The sequence below is a fragment of the Aedes albopictus genome, chromosome 1, assembly GCF_035046485.1.
Source record: "Aedes albopictus strain Foshan chromosome 1, AalbF5, whole genome shotgun sequence".
Classification (NCBI taxonomy): domain Eukaryota; kingdom Metazoa; phylum Arthropoda; class Insecta; order Diptera; family Culicidae; genus Aedes; species Aedes albopictus.
The window spans coordinates 229,798,105-229,824,296 of NC_085136.1; the positions used below are offsets into that span (position 1 = coordinate 229,798,105).

Sequence of the window (26,192 nt, forward strand, 5' to 3'; positions counted from 1 at the left end):
ATGATAATATAGCATAGGTTGTGATGTTTTATGGAAAGAAACCCTATGTACATTTGATTTTTATAATCTGCTGGTTCAGACATAACGTGTGTCGGTCCATAAAGCCGTCCTTGCCCGCAAAAAAAGAGGGCAATGTTTACAAATCGTATGAGAATTCGATGAGATTTTGTTTTTGCTGCAAGCCTCTATTGTGTGAAAACGCGGGCAAACAAACAAAACGTTTTCCGCCGTTTCCTCTAAACCAGCAGAAAGGCTGCAGTTTAATTCACGTTAACTTCACAACTGGGTAGTACAAAAAAAAATACAACTTTAACATAAACTTTATCCCCATTGACTCGCCCCTTGTTCATTTGAGCATCTCTAATCACTAACGCATGCCGCTCTCTCTGATGGCAGGACAAAACGGTGAAGTGTGTAAAAATAAATAGTATACTATTATTTATAAAATTTCATTCATACCTGTCACTCGTTTCTTTCGTGTTTTCTTTTGCATTCTTTCGGTGACAAGACTAGTCCGCAGTCATTATTTACCTTCTAATGTGTCGGATGTTTCGACCCTTCGTCGATCGTTTATCATCAGTACATAACAAGCAGTAATTATTTCCATTCAACCTTTGATCTCTGCAAAGGTGTGTGTCTGGATTTTGATAAAAAAAAACCGTGACCTCGAAGTGATTGTATGGAATTAAGTGAGATATTAGAAGATTAGTGCTAATCAATAATGGAATCCTCCATGCCGTGGAATGAACTACGCAACTTGTACGGCAAATATGTCAAGTGGGTGTCCGGAAATCCCTCCGCCCTGGGGGACGTGGAAATGACGGTGAAATGGTTATCCTACTTCATAGCCGGTAAGTACTTATGTACCTGCGTCATCATTAAGCGCCAATACAAAGAATTGCCACCTATAATAGTTGTCGGATCGATCGAGTAATAAACCTATAATTTCCTGATAAAACTTACTTTATTCTTTAACCTCGCGGCCACGACGTCGCGCTGTCCGTCCGTATCTCTAACTGACTGATCTCGTCAGGAAGTGTTGCCAAATCTCTGATTATGTTAATTATGTATTTCATAAAGGGCCTAGTTGGCTCCGACATCCCCCCTATTCTGAATAGTCACAAACTGCATCTGTATGATATTCGTTCAAGTATGCGGGCCTTCGTTGTGTCCTGGTTGGCCTCGTGATGTTGATCGGCTCAATATCTTCGTCGATAGCTATACTCTCGTCTTGCACTGATGGAGGGACGTCCAGTGATTCGTTGTTGGCAGCACTCGATGTTGTACTCGAAGTCTCTGGCGCTGGTGTCGAATCTCCCGGTGTTTGGCTTTGATTTGATTGATGGCTTGGCAACCGCTTCAGATGTGCTACGTTTCGATGTACTTCTCGATTTGTTTCGAATGATCGTAGTGTAGCATCTGACCCGTTTAATTCCCTTATTTCATACTCTTCCGGAGCAAACGTGGTGGACAACTTGTTTTCTTTTGTCATTCGTTTGCATACTACCACATCTCCCTCTCTCAGTTCAGATGATTTTGCTTGACGGCGTGTGTTCGTATATTCCGCATCTTTAAGTTTCCTCTCCCAATCTCGGTCGCATACAGCTTCTTGATCCGTTCGCAGAGTTTTATCGCCGAAAGCAGGCAACTTGTCACGGAAAAGGCGTCCAAACATTAATGTTGACGGTGCGACTCCGGTTGATGCATGCGGAGTTGAATTATACATTAACAGAAACGATCGTAGATCCCACATCCAGTTATTTTCCGTTTCTTGGCTTATCTTGAGGTGTTTCAAGATTGTTTTATTCGCCCTCTCCACTTCGCCGTTAGCTTGTGGCCAATAAGGTGTTGTTCTCAGCAATGTGATTCCATATTCCTCACAATATGACTTGAACTCATCGCTTATGAATTGTGGTCCGTTGTCTGACCTAATACTTTCAGGAAGCCCAAACCTACTGAATGTCTCGTGTAAGGCCTCAATAGTTCGCGCAGCTGTAATTGATCTCATGACCACCGCTTCTGTGAATCGACTATAGTAGTCAACTATGACGAACAGTGAATGCCCTGAGGGGAGAGGGCCCATAAAATCAACGGCTATATCCGTCCACGGTTTGTCTGGCATTTTTGTACGCTTCAGTGGCTCCGGAGCTCCAAGACAGGACACCAGAGTACACTCTTTACACCGTTTCACACATGATTCTATCTGTTTGTCCATCTGCGGCCACCAGACCTTCTGCCGCAGCCGTCGTTTCATCGCTGCCATTCCAGGATGAGCTTCGTGAGCCAAGGTGATAATTCGTTCTTGTAGCTTTGTGGGAATGACCAGCCGATTGCCCCTCAGTAGGACCCCTTCAGCAGAGCATAACTCATTCATGTAAGGTTTGAACTCCTTCGGAATGTTGTCACGTTGTCCCTCTTGTAACGCCTCAAGAACGGCTTGGATCGTTTCGTCGTTGTTTGAGTCGTTGGTAACCTCCTCGATCGTAACTGCCTTAGGTACTGCTTGTTCAACAATGTTTCGAATGTACCCTTCGGTCGGTTCGTCAAATGTGGCGCTCTCGGGAACACTTAATCGCGATAGAGCATCTGCAATATTGTCAGAACCCGGAACGTATTCTACTTTGAATGTGTACGCTTGCAGTCTGAGGACCCACCGTTTAATGCGAGCACAGGGTTTCGATCTGGGATTGAAGAGGAACTTGAGGGCTTTACAGTCGGTAACCAACGTAAACTGTATGCCCAAGAGGTACAAGTAGAATCTTTCAACGCCCCACACTAGCGATAGGGCCTCCCGTTCCGTTTGAAAATATTTTTTCTCTAGCTCAGTCAGGGCTTTACTGGCATAGGCAATAACCCTGCTCGTGCCTTGTGCGTCTTCTTGCAAAAGTACAGCTCCGAGCCCGGTTGGGCTGGCATCGGTAATTAGCTTTGTGTTATCCTGTGGGTTGAAAAATCCCAGATGATGGATTTTACATATTTCATCCTTAATCTTTTGAAAAGCGGAAGACTTTTCGGATGTCCAGTTGAATTGAACTTTGGAGCGAAGTAGCTCTCTAAGGGGATCTGTCAGTGAGGCCAAGTTTGGAACAAATCTTCCCACGTAGCAAATCAAACCAAGAAAACTCCTTAGCTCAGATAAATTGCGAGGTTCTCGAAAATTTTGGATGGCCGCTATTCTGCTTTCCGTTGGTTTAACACCCTGGACTGATAGCTGATGACCCAGCACCTCCAAGCACTCTACACCATACACACATTTCTTCTCGTTCAGAAGAATATTGTATTCGGAAAATCTCTGAAGAACTGCCGCCAATCTACGATCATGTTCTTCAATGGAAGAACCGTGCACGATAGCATCGTCTAAGTAAACAATTACGCCATCTAAACCCGCGACAATAGACTCCATCACCTTTTGGAAAAGTTCCGGGGCACAACTTACTCCAAACATGAGCCGTTTGTACCTAAATGATAAAAGTTTAAATATACATATAAGGAACCCGATATTCACTGGCCGAATAAGAGTAATTCGGAACATTTTTTTATTTGATTAATTAGTCTACCTGAAAAGGCCCTGTTTTGTTATAAACGTGGTGATTGGCCGCGATCGTTCTGATATCTCGACCTGATGGTAGGCGTCTTTGATATCTATTTTCGAGAATCGCACAGCTCCACTAACGGATCCCAGCAGCTCATCTACGAGCGGTAGCGGATGCGTTTCGCGAAGAACCGCTTGGTTTGCTCTGCGCATATCAATGCACAACCGAATTTCCCCGGAATCTTTCATAACAGGGACCACTGGTGATATCCAAGGAGATGGCCCTGGTGCTGGTTCGATGATGTCCATTTCCAACAGACACCGTAGTTTTTCTTCAATCTTTGGTTCCAAGGCGATTGGAGGTCTTCGATATGCTTGCTGTACTGGCTGAACATCTTGATCGATTGGTATCTCGATCACCACTCCCCGGATTTTTGGAAAAGTTTTTGGGTTGGTTTCAACAGCATCGACATCAAATCCCACCTTAAGCACGTTCAGTGCTTTTGCCGTGTGGTCTCCCAGTAAACAACGTTGACCACCCTCGACTACATAAAACTTCGCAACCGCCTTGTTTTCCCCTGCTTCTACCTCTGCGCTGAAGGTCCCGGCAATTTTCATCGGTTGCTTACTAGCATAACCGATGAGCGACCAATCGGTGTTTGTAGTCATGTCCATTGCATTTACGTTGGCCTGTTTTAATTGTTCCCACACCTCTTTAGTGATGATATTTGCATCTGATCCAGAATCGATCGTCATAGGTACTTGAACTCCACCAACTTTGAATGTGAATACGTTTCCGCCCATAGCATAGAAAACGTAGTCTTTCGATTGTTCTTTCTCGCTTTCTTCGACTACCGCACGGATCCGCTTAGCCTTAGGGTACGATGTTGGGTTATCTAATCGTCGCTTTAGCCCGCCGTTACTGTAGCATCTCTTTGCCCAGTGTCCGATTTTACCGCAAATGGCACATTTCGTTTGCTTGGCTGGACAATCGCTGCTTCCATGTACGTGTCCGCGACGGCCGCATCCGTAACAGGTAAACCGGTTAGTTTGGTAATTCCTGGGTTGAATGAAGGGTTGACGTTTGCTTGGTGGAAAATCACTTCGATATGGCCGATGCGACACTGCATACACATCCTGTTCCTGGCGTACAGCAGGCCGGCTAAGCTTTCTCGACTGTTGATGTGACTCGGCTATACTAGTGCCCAACCAAATAACTTCTTCCAACGGCCGATCTTTCTGCAACAGTTTCGTTCGTAGCTCTTCTGAATTGCATCCTTGGGCAATTTGGTCGGCCATGAGTTCGTCAACGACCTCCGGGTGATAATTGCACCTTGCAATTTGTTTTCGCATTCTCATGACGAAGTCCGTAAATCTCTCCCCCTGGTGTTGTTTTATTTGGTGGAACAGATGCCTTTCATACGTCTTGCGGCGGAAAGGCTCGAAATATTTATCGAGGCAATTGATCGCTACGTCATAAAAAGGTGGATCGATTGTAACGTGGGGCACCTGGCTAACTCCCGGAAGGTGACGAAGTAGTTCTTGCAACCCTGGTCCACCAAGGTATGCCAGCTGTGCTCGTTTGTCTGATTGCTTCTCTACGCCGTGTGCCAAAAAGAATGATTCCAGGTCTAATTTCCAAGTTTCCCACTCGGTCGGCAATCGACTTGTCTCGATGGTAACATCAAAGGGCTTTATTCTGCTGTGCAACGCCATCCTGTAAAATCATTAGTTTTTTTTTTTACCCTAAAACGCTGAATACAAGTTGTTCATATGCCTCAAATAATGTTGATGTGCATTCTCCAGTGATATCATATACGTTTATAATAATTGTTGTAGTAACCGATTATACCAAATAATAACAGATTTAAATAAACCACACAAAATACCTCAACCATTCATCGTTCAAAAGGTGATTCACTGCGTTTTGTCGTGCATACATTTACCAGAAAATAATAAAAGGTTTGACTTACCTGAGCTGCTTATACAACCTTGCATAGCTCGTTAGGTAACGAACTTCATTGATGGCCCAACACCAAGAAATCCTCAACAGGTCACTCTGCAATCTTTCAAAACATTATTCACATTTTTTTAATATTTCCACTACTTCTAGCTGTGTACAACTGTTTTTTTCTGGTACATAACCTTATCTCCCGTGTTTAGACTAACAAACAATAACATCTTATCTTTTCACTGGTACAAAACCAATACTTTTTTCCCTTTGGTACAAAACCACTTTTTTTTACGATTGCATTGGCAACCCTTCTTCAGCACCCAACATGTTGTTGTAAACCAACAAGAGATTCACCATGTACATATGTACTACATACATAACGAATCATCTACAGTAGCATTGGTACAAAACCATTCCTCCGCACACATCACACTGAACAATCATAACACCTTTCAATATGGTAACCAACACACTCTCGCTTCCATTCTTTTTTTTTCACCGCGGCGAGCTTCTCTGAGTGATACAAACCAACTCTCTCTCTCGCTTATTCAGAAACACATTCGAAGACATTGATGCCATTTCAGTCGTATTCATCACTTTCGGTTTTCCAGCCCTTAACTTTCTACCACTACCACATTGAAAATCTTCCCATTTCGCACCTGTTGAATTTACCTCCACCACCAATGCTCGCTGTACTCCCAATGATTTGTTTCTTGTTCTTCCTTCATGGAACATATCCATTTCCTTCCATTTTATTGGTACAAAACCACGCAGAGAATCTTTTCACATCTGTAGTGTTCAACTTCAACTGGCGCTCCAACACGGTAATCGCTTTCTAACACAAATCAACACCCATGCATTATTCCTTTTCTTCTCGAGCCATATTCGCTATCCATTCGCAAGGTCGGCAGTTTTTTTCTTCCACACTACTTACCCCCACTGAGAATGCACATCAATGATATTTACCGCTGTTACACCACTACATTTGAGGCACATAAATATTTTCTCTTTTCTTTCACTCACTTACTCTCGCAGATCGGCTCGTCGCGCTCCGGGAAAATTTTCACTGCCAATTCAAAATGGCCGCCTTTTTTCAGCCGATGCTGGACGCTATCGCTAAATACGCATTCGCACGGCTTGACAATATCTCCTGAAAATAACTTTTTCCACCAAGAAACACAAAACTATCACTGTTCAAGAATTAGTTTTATCCCGTCGTCGCCAAATGTCGGATCGATCGAGTAATAAACCTATAATTTCCTGATAAAACTTACTTTATTCTTTAACCTCGCGGCCACGACGTCGCGCTGTCCGTCCGTATCTCTAACTGACTGATCTCGTCAGGAAGTGTTGCCAAATCTCTGATTATGTTAATTATGTATTTCATAAAGGGCCTAGTTGGCTCCGACAATAGTGTATCGCCTTTTCTCATAAACTATAAGGTCCAGGATTTTCTGATGCGAGTATAATTTCGTTTCAGGAAAAATCAACAACTCACCGGCCGTTTCCGAGTTGGTGTACTCATTGTCCAATCTGTTGGTTTTCTTCAACGATCGGATCATCGAGAAATCCAGTGGAGTTGCTGTCCAGCAGTCGGAAAGCAGTCCACTCGCGCGCCAGATAAAAATTGTCCTCACGACGTTGGATTACTGCGAGGTGTTCATCGAGTTGTCCGCCCAGAAGATATGGGGCTCAAGGGGTCGGTGGTTCTTGATCGTCGTAGTTCAAACAGTCAAGTGAGTTTATCAATTGCAGTACCTATATATAGATTTTTCAATAACTGATTCACTTTCCGCGGGTTGCATCCATTAACTATGTTGACGAAAAATTGGTAAGGTACCCCGGGGTAAGTGAGAATCGAGGGCTAGTGAGACCTATACCTAGTATTTTTTTTTTCTTATTTATGTTTAAGACTTACATTCTCCATGGAAAACATAGGTATCACACCTACGGATACTTTGAATAAAACAAATGTTATTGTTTCAACCATAAAGAGACCATTATTTGATATTTGATATTTGATTTCTATTTACTACCTTCAGTTTACTGCTCTCACTCATCCCAGTACATTTCACTATCTGGGGCAAGTGGGACCTATGAGAATAATCAAACTCAATTTTATGGGTTCATTTCACCTTGTCCAGCCTAAGATGAAATTAGCACGAAAGTCAATAAACATTGACGCGTGAAGTAATCCACTGTTGAATTATACTTGATTAAGGTACACCGGGGCATGTTGAAACGGGTGGGACAAGATGAAACACGAAGTTTTGAAATAGATTTCGATACAATTTGGAAATTTTTCTTCGCCAAAAGATTGTTTGAATCAAATGTGTTATGGCCAGGCATGAGAATGAGACTTTTTTCTGTTTACCGTTCATCGATACTGGCAGTAAAATAAAAACAAAACAACGGCAGCACCAATACCATCAGACGCCGCGCCGACGGTAGTCAAGCAGACGCTTGATGGTTTTCGCTTCCCCACGAAAATATTTATTAGCAGTCATGCTGAGGCGGATGATTGCGAATAATGTCAAATATTTTCAACTGCTAACAACTCACTTGTTTTAATAAATAATTTAAATCGATTTGCACAAATAGCTAGAGCACACTCCTAGCTTTGTGATGCATGTAAAGAAGTTTGTCTAGAAGCGGTTTGAAACGCAGAAAAATGCGAAAATGGGAAAGACAGAAATTTCTGTCGTCGTTGTGCTCGAGTACTGGCGCTCTCGCGCTTGGAAACCGTTTCGAGGAAGAAGGCTGTAGGAAAAAAAAAATGTTATGACATTTATTTTTCGAACTGTTTGAGTTTGGCTGGGCCTGTGAAGTTCGTGTCGAAAAATGTCAAATGTACAGCCGGTAATTGTTTTTTACAGTACATTTCTCATCCCTGGTTATGGCATTCAAGCTGTTCACCATCATTGGGTAACATCTTGTTAACCCGCTGTTTCATATTGCCCCACACGTTTCAACTTGCCCCGGTGTACCTTACCTCTATTTAGATGATGAAATTCTTGTTAAAACGGTAAAACCCTGGGTAAAACAAAAAGAAATCAAAAGCATGTATTTTTTCTCTAAATATCTTCCATTATTGTTTATACTTTACGCTACCTGAGCAAAGTCCAACAACAAAATTACAGCAAATCGAAAACATGATTTGTATTCAGCAACAAATTGATATCACATTTTGATATCAGTTTATCTTCACTTAATTTGATTTCAAATTTTGGGAGATCGAAGTAGGTCGTGGTAGGAGGTAGACGTGAAAATTTTTCGTGCTCAAGTTTTGATTGTCAAAATAAAAAATCTATAATTTTTGTGTTAAGCGCTGTTTGCAGTTCAGAAGGAATTTTTTGGCCTATCTTGATGCATGGGAAATTCCTTGCCTGAATCGCCCAAGAAACCGTTTTTATTTATTTATTTCTATACAAAATAATAGCACAAATAACCATCTAACGGTTCTCAAAGTATATGCTACTATGCGACAATAATGCTAATGTACTTGACTAACTGTTATAAAAACATTCAATACTGCGCTTCGATACTGCGCTTCAATACTGCGCTGTTTTCTTCGATCACAGTACGCAGTTGCCATGAAATGACAGTTCAAATGGCAGTCACCGTGGAAGTTTCTGCCAGGAATCGGTCAAGAAGTTTCTTGAGCGATTCCTTTCAAACACCAAACTAGGCTTTACTGGGAAGTAAATTTAGATTTTACCATAGTTTTCGCATGTGAAACTGAAAAAGCTCAGTGATGTTCTTTATCTTTGCTTCTTCGGAAAGAAATTGGTTTTTATATTGGGTTTTTAAATTAAGAAAAATGTATTGATTTTTTGATTTTATACGAAAGAGCACCTTTTTCTGAGCCACTATGATTTTTTTCAGATTTTTAGAACTTTATTTTGGTACCTAAAATCAATTTCAAAAAGATTTTTTGAAATCACCTTTTGGCAGCTGGGTAACCGTTTGACAGCTCCACCCAGTACAAAATGCGACGAGGGGTGATTCGACAAATCGCTCCCATACAAACTTCAAATTGATTTTTAAATAGGTTCCCGGACACCAAAATTCATGAAAATTTGGATTTCGGCTCAGTTTCGCATGCAGATTCAGAATATGAAATTATCTCAACACCGCTAAAGAAGCCAATTGAAGACTTCCGCTGCCGGGAAAAATATACTTCGCGGGTGACTGTGTGATGTGCCGGTTGTGCTTTAGTGTCCATCGCGTTTTTTTTAACTCTGATAAATTTAATGATGTGTGGCACGAATGTGTCGAGTGTTATTTGGCGACGCTGCTGGATGACCGGGAGATCCTAATGGAAGCTTTGAAAGTACTGGAAGTCGTATAATTTGGTGAGTCTGTTCCTGCATATCGTTTTCAAAATGTGGTGCCTGAACGTTGACCAAACGTACCCTTTGGAGTTCATCCTTCCATTAACAACATTCCAATTCCCATTTTCCATACACCACACTCTCTATAAGTCGATTGTTTCATGACTCGATATGCTTCCTTTGGTCGATGTCACGTCCAGTACAAATTTAATAACTCGATATCAGCTTAACCCTAAAAGGGATACTGTGTGGTATCGAATGCTCCCTCAGTAGTGTGGCTTTAGCGTGTGCGTAGTCTTACCCCTCAGTATGCTAACGGGTAGTTTCACAACACACCCCTAGTAACGCCTAACTGTCAGCGCGGTGCCGACCAGATCAAGGTTGGCCATGACTCTGCCTCTTTCTTCGGTAGACTGTCGGACGCGGTGGACGTCTTTGGTGCGCTCCGCAATGTACCCAGCACGTGGAGATTGAACCTGCACAATGGCGTACCTGCCAGGATTTATTGCTGTTTCAAGCAATAAATAAAAAAAATCATACTGATATTGAAACAACAAGGGTAAGTGAAAAATAATTAAAAGTGATCAAATAGGTGAATCTGATGCAGTAAAACAGAAAAAAATGTGTGCGTGAGCGATTGAATTTGAACATTGATGTTCATTTTTCAAAACCAAATTTTGGAAGTTTTGCGCTTGTGAAGCGTAAGATGCTCTGGAAGAGCATCGGAAGAAAGCGGTTCCGGCTGATGTGGATGGAGAGCTTTGGCGCTCTCGAAGAGCGCCGGAATGTGTTGCTAAATTGAATTGGCATGGTCCACGTTAGGTTTGGTTTCGGCTTGCAAAGTCGAAGGCGCTCTGGAAGAGCGCCGGATGCATTATGTAATGAATTCGTTTCGGCTGGTGACGCCGAAGGCGCTCTGGAAGAGCGCCGGAGTTTGTTCGATTTTGGAATGGAAAATCGTCTAGCGATGTGCCAGGTGTTTTTTGATCCGTTTGATGTGACCAAATATGCTCTAGAAGAGCATCAGATCAAAATGGTTGCAGCTGATGTGCCGGGGATGCTCTAGAAGAGTATCGGAAGAAAATGGATTCAGCTGGTGTGGCTGAAGATGCTCTGGAAGAACATCGGAAATTATGTTGCCTGATGTTTTTGTTAATGCTCTCAAAGCATTGCGGTAGGTGATGCTTGAAGAAGAAAGGCAAAGGCTTGGAATGTAACAGGTGTGTGTTTGATATTTTACCGGGTAGGCCAAACACGAAATTAACAGAAGGAGTAAGTTTTGACGCATTGTAAATTTTAGCCTGAAAAAGGTTTATTTTGGGCTCTTTTGAATTTGCTGGTTTGGGCTAGTATAGCACAGTTATAGGTAGTACCCAGATCGCCAGAAATTTCTTGGCCTATCTCGATGCGAGGAAAATTCAGGCAAGGAATCGCTCAAGAGATGAGCAAGCGGAACGCCGAATCAAATGGGGCTTTCGGTCACAGAAAAAATAATGCACTGAACGAAAATCGCTTGAGCGATTCCGTTTGAAGTGCATACTTCACATTATCCGCTAATGTCTACAAGAACTTGTCATTTGTACAATGGGTTTGAATTGCAAGTATGGTAGAAGAGTGTCATAATTCTTTCAAATTCTTTCAAAGAGCGAATAGCTCAATGGAAGCATGAAACGTGTCTATGTTTATAAATCGAAAATAGTTGTGATAAGTAACTTTTTGGTTATAGTTTATGGGGATTCGCCGAGAAATAGCCATCTGTTTTGTTGCGATTGACGAAGCAGAAAAAGTTATAGAAGAGTGCCGATGTATTGCTATGTTGAAGTCGAAGAAGCGTGGTTTGTAGAACCCAGAGAACCTACTTGGATGTAATGACGACGTCACGTTTTCGATTCCCGCATCTTGTTTAGGGAACCCAAATGCATTGTTAATGAAGGAACCCGATTGATGTTGACTATAAACAATCCCATTGGGAGGGAATAGGGATGTCATCTACGTGGGAGAACCACGCAATAAAATGTTTGGGTTTTCATCTGGTAGTACTGATGGCGCTCTGAAAGAGATAATTGGATCCTGAATTTGTTACTGAAATTGATAAAAGTAGTGAGTTCTGAGTTCTGAGAGAGCCATTTTCATAACTTTATTTCGGTTCCTGACTGACGAAATTGCACATCAGCCCAAATGATGAACATGCCACTTTTGTGAACCCTGGTGGAAATTTAAATGGAAATGAAAGGAGAAACAATCCAAACACGTGCTTTTTTTGTGAGCTAAGAACATGCTTAATTTGGTTGCCCTACCATGTTTTGCGAGTACTAAATATATTGTCACGCTTATTTTTTTTATTTGAGTCCAGTGGCGATCGTACACTCGCAAGGCATACAACCGCAGTGACACTCGCAAGGCAAAAAAAAGAGAATATGTTCCCGTAAAAAACGTGGGTTTCACAAAGTGATAGATGTTTTTTGAATGTATTTGTTATGAACGGCAAGAGTGGCTCAGTGGAATGAGTGAGCTTGATATCAAACCCCATATAATAAGGTAAAAAAACATTTAGAATCTGGTGACGCTGTTATGATTAGTAACTGTCGCGCTTATATCAGAAGCAGATAATCGCCATATTCTATTTTTTCTTGAGAGGCATAACAAATAGGGACACAGACATTATCTTCAGTCAGTAGCTGTCAGCAGTGATAAAATTGTTCTCACCGGGAAGCAATACGCGAGTGGAAAGCCAGCACAAGGCTTACTCATGATTCCGAGAGTAAACAGTGTGTGAGTTTATTCTTAACCCTTATGTGGCCGGCAGGGTACCCGGATACACAGCACCCATTTAAAATACACGGTGTAGAAAAATAAAAGCAAAAAGTTTGCCGGCCACATAACGGTTAACCGCCTGCTTCGTGAGCAAAAGCAAAACAAAAACACTCATGAGTTTTCATTCGTGAAGAGCAAGTGGAGGTGCAAGAACTGCGTTTTAGTGTGGCTATAATAGTAATTCCAGTGATTGTCCATCATAAACTGATGCTTTATGCTTCATTGGTCCTGAAAAGCGGCACTGCCAGTCGCAAAACTGCGTTTTTTCATCAAAATGCAAAAAGCTCAGAGAAGCTTCGCGAATCAAAGGCGAGTGCTTGCCAGCTCCGTTTACTCACAAATAAAGAAGCGCGAATATTCTTGGGCCTCTGTTGTTCACGAGTAGGTTTGTTTTGGTTTGTGTTTGCTCAGCTGCAATCTTCATCATTTTTCATCGCTGGCTGTCAGGACCGAACGGTATTTAACAATAGACACATGGATATAGGGATAGTGGATGTGGCGAAGAAATTATTCTCACATAAACAGCTATGATGTTTCATAAAATCCGATTTTTGGGTTTTTGGTCGTGATGCAAGTAAGGAATGAAATTATCGATCACGATCGCGATCATAGAAAACTCTCTCACACGCATTATCGGCGAAAAAAAGACGTGCGATAAATTCAGACCCGGTTTTCTCCCGAGAATGTGTTCTCGCTCGTCCCGCCGCGCCGAAAATGAATTATCACCAGAAATAAAAAGCCGCCTGGTTTGCTCTTTGCGCTTTGTTCGCCTTTCCGCCTGGCCGTCACCACCAAATGTAGCTTTTATGAATCAAATTTCTTCCTCCTTTCGAACAGCTTGTGTGGTCGCGTGGTTATGGTGCGCGCTGAGAAACATTTTTGGAGGGTCTAGGTTCGAATCCCGTTGGCGGCACAGTTTTTGTTATTTGCCTCCTGATAATTATCGCGATAACCGGCAAGGTGATAAACTTGGATAGCGAAAATGGCAAGAGCGATTTTCAGTTTTCGGCTATCTTTGGTCGTGGACAACAGCAGCGAACGATAAACATTTCTCGTTGGAAAAAGAATCGTTGAATTGTTCGGTAGCTCGGAAAACGCCAATTTTCGTCTCAATTGTCTGATAATTTCATTCCCTGGATGCAAGTAACAATATAGAAGTGCACTGGCTGGCATCAATCAACTGTTCTGTTTTATTTTTCCAATATTTGTCAGAACTTCTACACATTGTGAAAAAGGACAAAAGAAAAACACAAAGTAACATATGCGCAGTCGGTTGCCATAATATTTTTGTAACTAATCAGGCACTGCAACTTCAATAGTTTAGGTCTAAGGTAATAAAGAAAAGATTGCTGCCCTTCGATTTTTTGATGGACTTTATAAATTAACTCACAAGGTTAACTTTCGAAAATGCTCCTTATGAAGGAGTAGCGATGCGACAACGGTTAAATGTCAAACTCGTGTTTGACATTGGCAGTGCTTTTAAGTTAGATTTTGCCCATCCAGTGAACACCTAAGCATCGGAACAACCCATCTAACGGCCCTAACGAACGATTCTGCACTGTATCACGATGCTTCGGGATGCTGATGTAATTTTCAATTAAACCTTTAACATCTAGGCGTTGCATTTGTAGTATGTATGGTATCTTATATAGAAAATTAATTTTTAGTAGTGAGAGGATCTATATGAGTCCATGAAATCGATCATAAAGAGCGCAGTTATAGTATAGAACAGATACTTATTTGTAAACAAACTTAAATTTCGAAATGGAATTCGTGCATTTGTCACCATAGTTCATAAAAAAAGTTTTTAAAAGATTACAGCTGTTTTTTTTTAAGAGGAGGAGGAGGATGTGTGGTATCGAATGCTCCCTCAGTAGTGTGGCTTTAGCGTGTGCGTAGTCTTACCCCTCAGTATGCTAACGGGTAGTTTCACAACACACCCCTAGTAACGCCTAACTGTCAGCGCGGTGCCGACCAGATCAAGGTTGGCCATGACTCTGCCTCTTTCTTCGGTAGACTGTCGGACGCGGTGGACGTCTTTGGTGCGCTCCGCAATGTACCCAGCACGTGGAGATTGAACCTGCACAGATACCAAAGTCCATTGGACCCCAGGCGCCTTTCAGAGCTCGTCTTTGATGGAACACACTCAGCGAGGTGACGAAACTGAGGCCATGGAGGTATCCCTTTTAGGGTTATATATAGTTACTGCAAAATAAGCTACTTTATATTTGAGAAATCGTTCAAAGTTTGTACATAGTTTACAATTGTTTATGCTGAAAAAGACGGAAACTTTGATAATTGTTCGAAAAGTTTTCGGAAAACCATTGAATACCAAATTTGCATCTCAAAACAACGATGAAAAAATTAGTAATTTTAATATCAAGATTTCTTATTTGTCGTTGCCTTGCTGCGAATATAGTTAATAACCGGTTGAAGCAATCGTTTTTAATATATAAAATACACATTTATTTTAATAATCCTACAGTAGCATAACTAAATAATACTGAACTCGAAACCATTCCTGTACCAAAATCCCCCCTCCTTTCTATTTACGAGAGCGTCGGTGAGTCGCTGACATCTCGATAAATAGATATTATCCCTTCCTCACTATCCCTTCCCGTCCACATAACGTATTTCTTATCGTTTCAGAGAGCGATCAATGGCGCTTAAGCCTAGGCTTGTTAGCCAGGACACAGTGAAAATGCCTGTGCCCCATCCCGGAATCAAAAAGGCGCATGGAGTGACAAAATTTCTTAGCTATGTCACTCCCAACATTGGTGTTTAAATATACCAAAACACTTTCACTTACTCCAACACATCTACATGATTTACTCATATACACAATCTGAATCTTGCCGCATCACTCGCTTATAGTGATTCCCAAACCACCCCATTCCAAATATCCAACTCCTTGACATCTATGGGAGTGTCAGTGAGTCGCTGACCTCTTGTAAAGTAGGTGTCATATCATCACATCCTTTCCTATCCTCGTAACGGAGAAGATGGGCGTGGTCGGCAATGGAAGTTTTCATGTCTTTTTTACTTCAACCTCTGATTGGATAGCTGTTCCTTCCCAAATAGCAGTCCATAAGCAATTGGAATAGGAGTATTAAAGTTTTAACATGACAGCTTCCAGTATGCAATCTACGAATTACTCCGTTACCACGCAACGCAACGCAACGCAACTTAATTTGATTTCAAATTTTGTTTTCAGTTTGCTGTCATTTTAAAATAATGTAAATATTTGGTTTTAAATCTTTTAGTAAACTATGTAAACTAATTCTAGGGATATATCATTAGTGCAATTGTACAATCGCATTAATGATTTGATATCAATCGAAAAACTCTACATTTAACGATTTTTCATTTTTCTTGCGCTGATAACAAAAACAGTTATCAATTTGCTATCATCGATAGCAGGAATTGTTTTCAATTTGCTGTCACAGGAACATTTTTCTGCTCTCATTTTCGATGTTTTAACCGTTTAAACGACCAAAACGACAACAACCTGAGTTATCAAAATTTGCAATATCTCAACATCAAAATTAGTTTTCAATTTGCTATCAGACTTTGCTCGGGCCCGATCCGATCTCCCCCCACCACTCTTTAGGGATATTCTGTAGGACCCGTATCCCGATCAAGACCGATCGTGGATCCGATCTCTCTCTTTCATTCGTCACGGATAAAAATTCCGAAGTTGAACCGAACTCTCCCCACCACTCTTTAGGGATATTCTGTGGGACCCGTATCCCGATCGAGACCGATCGTGGATCCGATCTCTCCCTTCCATTCATCACGGATAAATATTCCGAAGTTTAACGAATACAGATCCGATCTCTCCCTTCCATTTATCACGGATAAATATTCCGAAGTTGAACGAATATGGATCCGATCTCTCCCTTCCATTTATCACGGATAAATATTCCGAAGTTGAACGAATATGGATCCGATCTCTCTCTTTCATTCGTCACGGATAAAAAGTCCGAAGTTGAACCGAACTCTCCCCACCACTCTTTAGGGATATTCTGTAGGACCCGTATCCCGATCAAGACCGATCGTGGATCCGATCTCTCCCTTCCATTCGTCACGGATAAATATTCCGATGTTGACTCGATCTCTCCCCACCATTGTTTTTAGGGACCCGAATTATCCCGATGCTGAACGAAAACTTTTTTTGTCATGGATAATTATCTCGGACGTGGTCGGATTGAAAAATAGAAAAGGCCCCTTTAGGGTCGGACTTCATGAGGATGGTTTGCCTTCAAATTATAAAATGATGGGTTCGATTTTTATGGGAACACAAGTGATATGGAATGATGTTTAGTTTTTAAGGACGAGAAAAACTACCGGTTTGAAAATATACTTTTGGTGTGTAGAAACGGGTTGGGTTCCAATAGAATCGAAGTTTCATTAGATTTGAATATTTGTTTTTAACTCGCCATGAAAAATCAAAGTTTATCCCGAGCTCAAGATTTTTTCTAGGCGCAGGGGCTGAAACGCATGCAAGTTCGGGGGGAAAATTTTGGAATGCGATTGGTCAAATGAACCGTTTGAGTTCATGTAATCAACCAAAAGGGGAAATATGATGAATATGATTGGTCAAATGATTCTCTTTGATTCAAAAAGACATCATATGGGGAAACAGCACAAATGAAAGAAGGATATATGCACATCTCTTTCCAGCTCAGGAACTCCAGGATTCTTTTCTGATTCCAGAGTGGGGATGATTGAAAAGTGTAGTGCATATGTATTGTAATGATTCGATCGGATCCACGATCGGTCTTGATCGGGATACGGGTCCTACAGAATATCCCTAAAGAGTGGTGGGAGAGTTCGGTTCAACTTCGGACTTTTTATCCGTGACGAATGAAAGAGAGAGATCGGATCCATATTCGTTCAACTTCGGAATATTTATCCGTGATAAATGGAAGGGAGAGATCGGATCTGTATTCGTTAAACTTCGGAATATTTATCCGTGATGAATGGAAGGGAGAGATCGGATCCACGATCGGTCTCGATCGGGATACGGGTCCCACAGAATATCCCTAAAGAGTGGTGGGGAGAGTTCGGTTCAACTTCGGAATTTTTATCCGTGACGAATGAAAGAGAGAGATCGGATCCACGATCGGTCTTGATCGGGATACGGGTCCTACAGAATATCCCTAAAGAGTGGTGGGGGGAGATCGGTTCACCTTCGGAATATTTATCCGAAATATGGTTTACTCCCCACCATAGTCCATATTTGCAACCCCTACCCATAAATAAAATTTTCACACACTATCAATATAAAGTGGTGGGGTAAGATCTAATTCGTGATGAAAATGAAGTTTCCCAATTGATTGATTCGTACTCAAATATATGAAGAAAATGTCTCGTACTCAAATTCGTTCGAGAACCCCTGTAGTACGAATACTCATAATCACAGTTGGATCGATTGTTCCTTACCCCAGGTTCTCGCCTTGAACGAGTGGCTAAATCTATGCCTTAAATGAATCAGTAGATGGATTCCTGTCTTTATCCATCGATACATAGGCCACGTTCCGTAAGAGGTAATCTGTTCTAAATGGAAGAACAAAAAGAAAACCCAAGATGGACTGTCGCTTGCAACACGCATTGCGTTTTGATCGCGCGTCCGATCGATATTTCTCCAAACATAAACAACTCTCAGCTAAACGCCATACTATCGGTGGTCGTTCTAGAGGAAGAGTGTTTATAAATATTGTCGCATATGGTGTATGCAAAGTTTTTCTCCCCTTGAACTTGAAAAGTATTCAAAGTCAGTTCTATATGTGGCTTGTTATGCTCGCAGTGGCGAGTGGATCTAGGCCAGTGTTGCAATTTTTCGACAGGCCCTTGTGATAGCGATATTTTGTTTTTTTCATTTTCTCCGTTTTGGTTTTCCTGTCAAAGTTGCTTTCCGATCAGCAACACGGGAGCGAAATGAAATAGGTACTCACACTCGCACGCAGCGTGCTGAAAGCGAGAGCTGACAGGGCTAAATTTCCATTCAATTTTCTGTAGTTGAGTGTTTTCACCCGTGCTAACGTATAGGGCACTCACTCTCACAAGCCACCGCTTGAGACGAATGGCCTTTCAGCATGAGTAGTGTGTGGATGATTGGGAATTGATCTTGTTGGGTCGCTCACGAATGGAGCTCTCGGACTCTGTCAGTTCTCACATCGAGGAACTGAAAACGACCGCCGCAGTCATTCATTTTCGGTTGAAAAACAGGCACTGAGACTGATATTTTGCAGGACTGATCTAGGCCAAATCGATTCAATTCTAATTGATTGGTCCAAAGTAAATTTGGACACTCAAAAACACTCAACTACTGCTTTTAATCAAATATGCCAACTTGTAACAAACTGCCTTTTTACAATGGGCAGTTTGTTGCAAAACTCATAGAATGCCGGCAGGGTACCCGGGTACCCACAAAACTCAAATGATCAAATCTTCGTCAATTTTCCACCGATTTTTTTTTTTGGCTCATTGAACTCACAAACTCATTATCTATCGTTATAGTATTTGGTTAGACCGGTCCGATCACCGTAAGTGCCGGGAAATCCGGATTTCCGGGCTTATGTTTTTATACAAAACAATGCTTGGAATTTTCGGTAGGTTAGTGGCAATATCAGTATCTTACTTACCTTACCGGTCAGGCTAAGGCCAGGGTGGCCTCTGCTGTACATAGTAGCCGCCTCCATTCCACTCGGTCCATGGCTGTTTGTCTCCAGTTCCGCACTCTGCGTAGGGTCCGCAGATCGTCCCCCAAGCAACCAAAAGTTCGGATAAAATAGCAAGTTTGGGCTTAATCAGCTATTCGAAAGAAGATGAAAAGCATTCTATTCAGCTCACTTTTTAAGTAATTAACCGAACTTGAGTTCACAAAAAGTACACTTGTGTCGCTGAAACGAACGCTATTCAGCTTAAAAATAAACTTCGAAAAAATAAAAAAAAAATGTGTTTAGTCCTCAAAAGTAATTTATTATTAAGAAACATTAGTTCATGTGGAATCCAAATTGACTAATACCTTGAAATAATTTTTGATGTTTTTTACTTACTGAGATTTGAACTCGGGTTCTCCTCGTTGAAAGTCGGTGCCTAACCACTACTCCATGTATGTGTTGTTAGGCACTGTGGGATTTTACTCAACGTGCTGATATCATATAGTAGAGCTCAATCAGGTTCGCGTGTGAACTTTCCCTGACCTTAGAATACTTTTTGAAGTCGAAAGTTCGAAAGAAGTTCACGTGGAACTTCTTGTGAACTTACACAGTTTGACATTTTCAGTTTGTTGTGGTTCGCAGTGCAAAGCAATAAATTAGGGCCAGAGTATCGACTTTCAGAAAAGATAATAAGTTTTTAGCTTGGTTTCCAGTGACTACGATTGCGTCGATTACCGGTGCGCTGAAGCGACAAGTGAGACGGATGTGGAAACATCCAGCAAAGCTGGAAAATTTTTGTGCTCAGCCGAAAAACCCCCAGCGGAATCCTGGGGGGAACAGTTGTCCGCTGCGGGGGCAGCCTTTGAGCCACACAATACGGATCCTTTGCGTTGATTACAAGTAAGTACGTTGAAATATTATAGTGGAACAAAGTGTACTTGTGAAATTAACACAAGCTGTGGCTGCTGGGCTCGATTTCCGAGTGATTTAATTGAATGAGAACTTCTCCCCGGCCCCGCTGTCGCCGAAGTTCAAGTGAAGTTCACTTTTGGTACGGTTAATATTTATCCGAACTTTGAGTAGTAAGTTCAAAACAAGTTCGAAACAAGTTCGGAACGGATGATTTCAAGTTGTTGGAATATGTCCAAATGAACTATATTTGAATTTTAAAGGCACGCAAAAGTTCAACATGAGTTCGGTTAATATTTGATTGAACTCTGTTTTAAAGTTCAACATAAGTTATTTTTTAACCTTTTTTCGACTTTAATGTCGTTTTGAAGAGAAGTCAAAAGCTTGTACATGTACTTCCAAGTTCATAAACAATACAAGAGTAACTTTTTGGAGAATTAAGTTCAACGAAACCGGAATTGAACCGAACTTGAACTTCTGAGTTCGTTCTTCAAGTGGAATCCGAACTTTTGGTTGCTTGGGCCTCCACTTGGTCGACCCACCTAGCTCGCTGCGCTCCACGTCTTCTTGTACCGGTCGGATGACTCTCGAGAACCATTTTAGTCGGGTTGCTATCCGACATCCTGATGACGTGACCCGCCCACCGTAGCCTCCCGATTTTCGCGGTATGGACGATGGTTGGTTCTTTTAGCAGCTGATGCAGCTCGTGGTTCATTCGCCTTCTCCAAGTCCCGTCTTCCATCTGCACTCCGCCGTAGATGGTACGCAACACCTTCCGTTCGAAAACTCCAAGGGCGCGTTGGTCCTCTGCACGTAGGGTCCATGTTTCGTGCCCATAGAGGACGACCGGTCTAATCAGCGTTTTGTAGATGGTTAACTTCGTGTTTCGGCGAACTTTGTTCGATCGTAGAGTTCTGCGGAGTCCAAAGTAAGCACGATTTCCTGCCACAATGCGCCTTTGAATTTCTCTGCTGGTGTCGTTGTCGGCGGTCACCAGTGAGCCCAAGTACACGAATTCTTCAACCGCCTCGATTTCATCACCGTCGATATGAATTCGAGGTGGCGGGCGCGGTGATTCCTCCCTGGAGCCCTTTGCCATCATGTACTTTGTCTTCGACACATTAATGACTAGTCCGATTCGCCTGGCTTCACTCTTTAGTCGGATGTACGTTTCCGCCATCGTCTCAAATTTACGAGCAATAATATCAATATCATCGGCGAAACCAAGCAGCTGAACGGACTTCGTGAAAATCGTACCACTCGTGTTTATCCCTGCTCTTCTTATTACACCCTCCAAAGCAATGTTGAACAGCAAGCACGAAAGACCATCACCTTGCCGTAACCCTCTGCGAGATTCGAAGGGACTCGAGAGTGTCCCTGATACTCGAACTACGCACATCACTCGATCCATCGTCGCCTTGATCAACCGTATCAGTTTATCCGGGAATCCGTATTCGTGCATAATCTGCCATAGCTGTTCTCGATCGATTGTATCATACGCCGATTTGAAATCGATGAACAAGTGATGTGTGGGCACGTTGTATTCGCGGCATTTCTGCAACACCTGGCGGATGGCGAACATCTGGTCCGTTGTAGCGCGTTCACCCATAAATCCAGCCTGATATTGCCCCACGAACTCTCTTGCAATCGGTGATAGACGGCGGCATAAAATTTGAGAGAGTATCTTGTAGGCAGCGCTCAGTAGTGTGATCGCGCGGTAGTTCCCGCAATCCAACTTGTCGCCCTTTTTGTAGATGGGACACACGATACCTTCCATCCATTCCTCCGGTAATACTTCCTCCTCCCAAATCTTGGTAATGACCCAGTGTAGTGCTCTCACCAGTGCTTCTCCACCGTATTTTAGAAGCTCGCTTGGTAGTTGATCTGCTCCAGCGGCTTTGTTGTTTTTCAACCGGCCAACCTCCTCCTCAATCTCTTGAAGGTCAGGGGCCGGAAGTCTTTCGTCCTGTGCACATACTCCTAGATCTGTTACCACGCCACCTTCGGTACTTGCAACGTTGCCATTGAGGTGCTCATCGTAATGCTGCCGCCATCTCTCGACCACCTCACGCTCGCTCGTGAGAATATTCCCGTGATTATCTCGGCACATGTCGGCTTGTGGCACAAAGCCTCTGCGCGAGCGGTTCAGCTTCTCGTAGAACTTTCGTGTGTCCTTAGCGCGGTACAGCTCTTCCATCGCTTCCCGATCTCGTTCTTCCTGCTGGCGCTTCTTCATCCGGAAGACTGAGTTCTGCCTGTTCCGCGCCTGTTTGTAACGTGCCTCATTCGCTCTCGTACGGTGTTGCAGCATTCTCGCCCATGCTGCATTCTTCTCGTTTTTCAACTGTTCACATTCGCCGTCGTACCAGTCGTTTCTGTGATTCGGAGTCGCGAAGCCTAGTGCTGTAGCCGAGGTACTACCTATGGCGGATCGGATGTCCCTCCAGCCATCTTCAAGTGTAGCTGCGCCAAGCTGCTCTTCCGTTGGTAGGGCCACTGCTAACTGCTGCGCGTAGTCTTGAGCCACTTCTACGTTACGGAGTTGCTCGATGTTGAGCCGCGGCGTTCGACTTCGACGCGTGGTGATAACTGTCGAAAGTTTTGAGCGCATGCATACAGCGACTAAGTAGTGATCCGAATCTATATTCGCACTGCGGTATGTGCGGACGTTGGTTATATCTGAGAAGAATTTACCGTCGATTAGAACGTGGTCGATTTGGTTTTCTGTTTGTTGGTCGGGTGATCTCCAGGTGGCTTTGTGGATATCTTTGCGGGGGAAGAAGGTGCTTCGGACTACCATACCCCGGGAGGCTGCAAAGTTTACGCATCGCTGGCCATTATCATTCGATACGGTGTGCAGGCTGTTTCGCCCGATTACCGGTCTGTACATTTCCTCCCTTCCTACCTGCGCGTTCATGTCGCCGACAACGATTTTCACGTCACGCGGCGAGCAACCATCGTATGTTTGCTCTAACTGCGCGTAGAACGCTTCTTTCTCGTCATCGGGTCTCCCTTCGTGTGGGCAGTGGACGTTAATGATGCTGTAGTTGAAGAAACGGCCCTTAACTCTCAACATGCACATCCTTGCGTTGATCGGCTGCCACCCGATCACACGTTGTCGCATCTTGCCCAACACTATAAATCCTGTTCCCAGTTCATTGGTGGTGCCACAGCTTTGGTAGAAGGTAGCCGCTCGATGCCCGCTTTTCCACACTTTCTGTCCAGTCCAACAAAGTTCCTGCAACGCCACGATGTCGAAGTTGCGGGGATGTAGTTCATCGTAGATTATCCTGTCACATCCTGCGAAACCTAGTGACTTGCAATTCCATGTTCCAAGTTTCCAATCGTAGTCCTTATTTCGTCGCGTGGGTCTTTGCCGATTGTATCGAGTCGTATTTTCTCCTATGTTATTCGCAATGGGGACTTTTATGGGTGGCTTATTGGACCTACGCCAACACTCCTGTCTCGCCGGAGGGCCATCGTGCCAGTTATGTTTAACGTCCCAACCAACACTGGGACGACCACGCTGATGGGGCTACCACCTTGGATCTAGCTGGGCGTGGTGCAGCGTTTCTTACTCAGCCGCTGGATGCCAGAACAGACGCTGTTTGAGCCGCACCTCCTTGGTGAACAGACACTCGGATCGTACCTCCTCAATCTAGCTGAAGTCAGAAGGACAACAGTGCCCAGGCTGCACTACCAGCTAAGCACACAACTCTTAGCTGGCGGTCTTTGTCATCGCTTGACCCGTGGAAGCATGAGGTAGGGACTTGTGAGGACCAGAGCTATATTGGACGCTCTCCTTATCGACTCACCGTTTTGCAGCCCGCAATATCAGTATCAATCATCCTAAAATTGCTTCAGCATATAGTAGGGTCTGGGACCATTTGGGCAGGAGCACCTATTTTGGGCACTTGCTGCTACAACTCAGTCAATTTCAAACCGATTGACTTGAATTTTTGTACATTGCTAGATACTGTGCCTAGCTGATCGTGTCTCAAAAATCAAGCCAATCGGTTGTAAATTGACTGAGTTATAGCAGCAAGTGCCCAAAATAGGTGCTCCTGCCCAAATGGTCCCAGACCCTATCTGACCAGCCTGCGATCAAAAAACGTGTTGACTTTATAGCTGCGATTTCGGATCAGGCTTCCCGTGGGGCAATGGCTGGCAATATATTGTATATGTATCTATATGGGCTTGATTTCTATTGTAAAATAATACAATATATCAACTGTGTGTTTTATTGTGAACAATGAAACCTATCATTTGTTAATAATATTTACCATACAATGAATGGTCAATTTTTATCCGGGTTGTTCCCCCTATGTTTTCTTGGAATCGAAAACAGTTTTCTTCTACCATATTTTTTTCCAAAACAACATCTGGACAAAATACTATCTTTCGGAGACAACATAAATAACATGGGGAGACTTGATCTCTAACAGATTGTTCCTGTGAGTTACGTTATATTTACAGCCGACTTTTGCTCCCGATTTAATCCTACTCTAAACAATAGATCAAAGCGCTAATTGGTTTGTTTCAATATTTTTTTATTCGGAAACGCATTTTGACATTCCTAGTTGATCGAAGTCGTGAAAAATTTTGTTACATTTGATAATTATAAAAAATAAAAATACATTAAACCTGGTACCGTAAACCGGGATCAAATTGATCTCCGGGTCGAAATTGATCAGACGATTTTCCGTTAGATAAAACATACTTCAAATAGTTTCCAAGCAAATATAGTTTAGTATTGACTCCCAACTGCAAGATAGTTGAAAGGAAATTATTTAAAATATGCTATACCTAACCGAAAAACCTGTGATCAATTTCGACCCGAAGATCAATTTGACCCCGGTTTACGGTACGTCTTCCACCCCAAGGACCTGGGATCGAATCCCACTCCCAATAATCTCAACAATGTGTGTCTTTTTTTCGGCAGAAAAGTGTGGGTTCCTACATGACCTAGTCCCAAGTTTAAAATATCGTTAATGAAGATGAAAAAAATAGAAAAATAAAGCATGCCTCTTTATTTTCAGATGCATCGGTCGTTTGATTCTCACTATGTTCTGCCAAAATAACAACATCATCCAAAACCCGCCAATTCCGGTCCTCGACAGGAAAAACCTGACCGAAACGGTTAGGCCGGAAAACAGTACCTTCCAGGAGCTGACCGACACCGTGGTGCTGAAACGGTCCGGCCGTGTGCTGCGCAAAGTGGAAGGAGCACCACCTATCGTAGCCCGGACCTTCAAACCTTTGAAACATGAACCTGTGGTAATCCGGTACGGTGGAAGATTTATTCGTACGGCGGAATTGATGTACATTTTAAAGCCGTTGGTCCACCTGGCGTGTGTCCGTCGGTACGGAATGAAGAGCTGGAAGTCCTACCTAGTGCCAATGGCTATCGACGTAGCTAGGTAAGTTTTAATTTCTTATTTTATGTGTATATTTTCATAAATCTCCACCATCTTCACAGTCTTCGCCTATACTACAAAAACCGCGAGGATCTTTCAAAGGAACAGAAACAGGAGTTGTCCCGGCGTTGCGTGGCGATGCTGCTCTATTTGATGAGATCGCCATTCTACGACAAGTACAGCAAGCAACGGATTGCCTCACTGTTGACCGGCATTGGAAACAAGGTTCCCCTAACGGGCACCATTACCAATTTGATTCTGTCCTACATTCCGCACTGGCAGGAGACCTACTTCTACATGTGGTCAACCTAGAGAGACGGTTGATTTTGTTCTGTACTGTACCTATTAATATAGCTTAAAGAACGAAGTGGTGATTGACAATTTTATCGACCTTATTTAATAAATTGCTGGTGGTAAGTGCATGGGGACAGCGAGACAGCTAGAATGATTTTTATTTCCATGCGGGTTGGATGATACAATGATTGATTTTGATGAATGTATATATGATGTTAACGAACAGTTGCGCCGTGATCTTTTGGAGAATAAATTAGTTGACAATAGGAAGCA

At 42.8% G+C, this 26,192-nt stretch overlaps 1 protein-coding gene across 1 annotated transcript; it reads left to right on the top strand.

Annotated features, from left to right (window-relative positions):
• Window positions 1–442: 442 nt before the first annotated feature.
• LOC109429722 (peroxisomal membrane protein PEX16) lies at window positions 443–26,192 on the top strand. The gene is made up of 4 exons (XM_029870866.2): window positions 443–851; window positions 6,967–7,222; window positions 25,248–25,628; window positions 25,688–26,192. Exons 1-4 carry the CDS (start codon window positions 722–724, stop codon window positions 25,935–25,937), a joined length of 1,017 nt encoding a protein of 338 aa, XP_029726726.1. The 5' UTR covers window positions 443–721; the 3' UTR covers window positions 25,938–26,192.

Coding starts and splice junctions, on each gene's coding strand:
- LOC109429722 (XM_029870866.2), top strand. CDS start 722: ATGGAATCCTCCATGCCGTGGAATGAACTACGCAACTTGTACGGCAAA. Junction 7,223..25,247: donor GTCGTAGTTCAAACAGTCAA/GTGAGTTTATCA, acceptor CTTTATTTTCAG/ATGCATCGGTCGTTTGATTC. Junction 25,629..25,687: donor ATGGCTATCGACGTAGCTAG/GTAAGTTTTAAT, acceptor CCATCTTCACAG/TCTTCGCCTATACTACAAAA.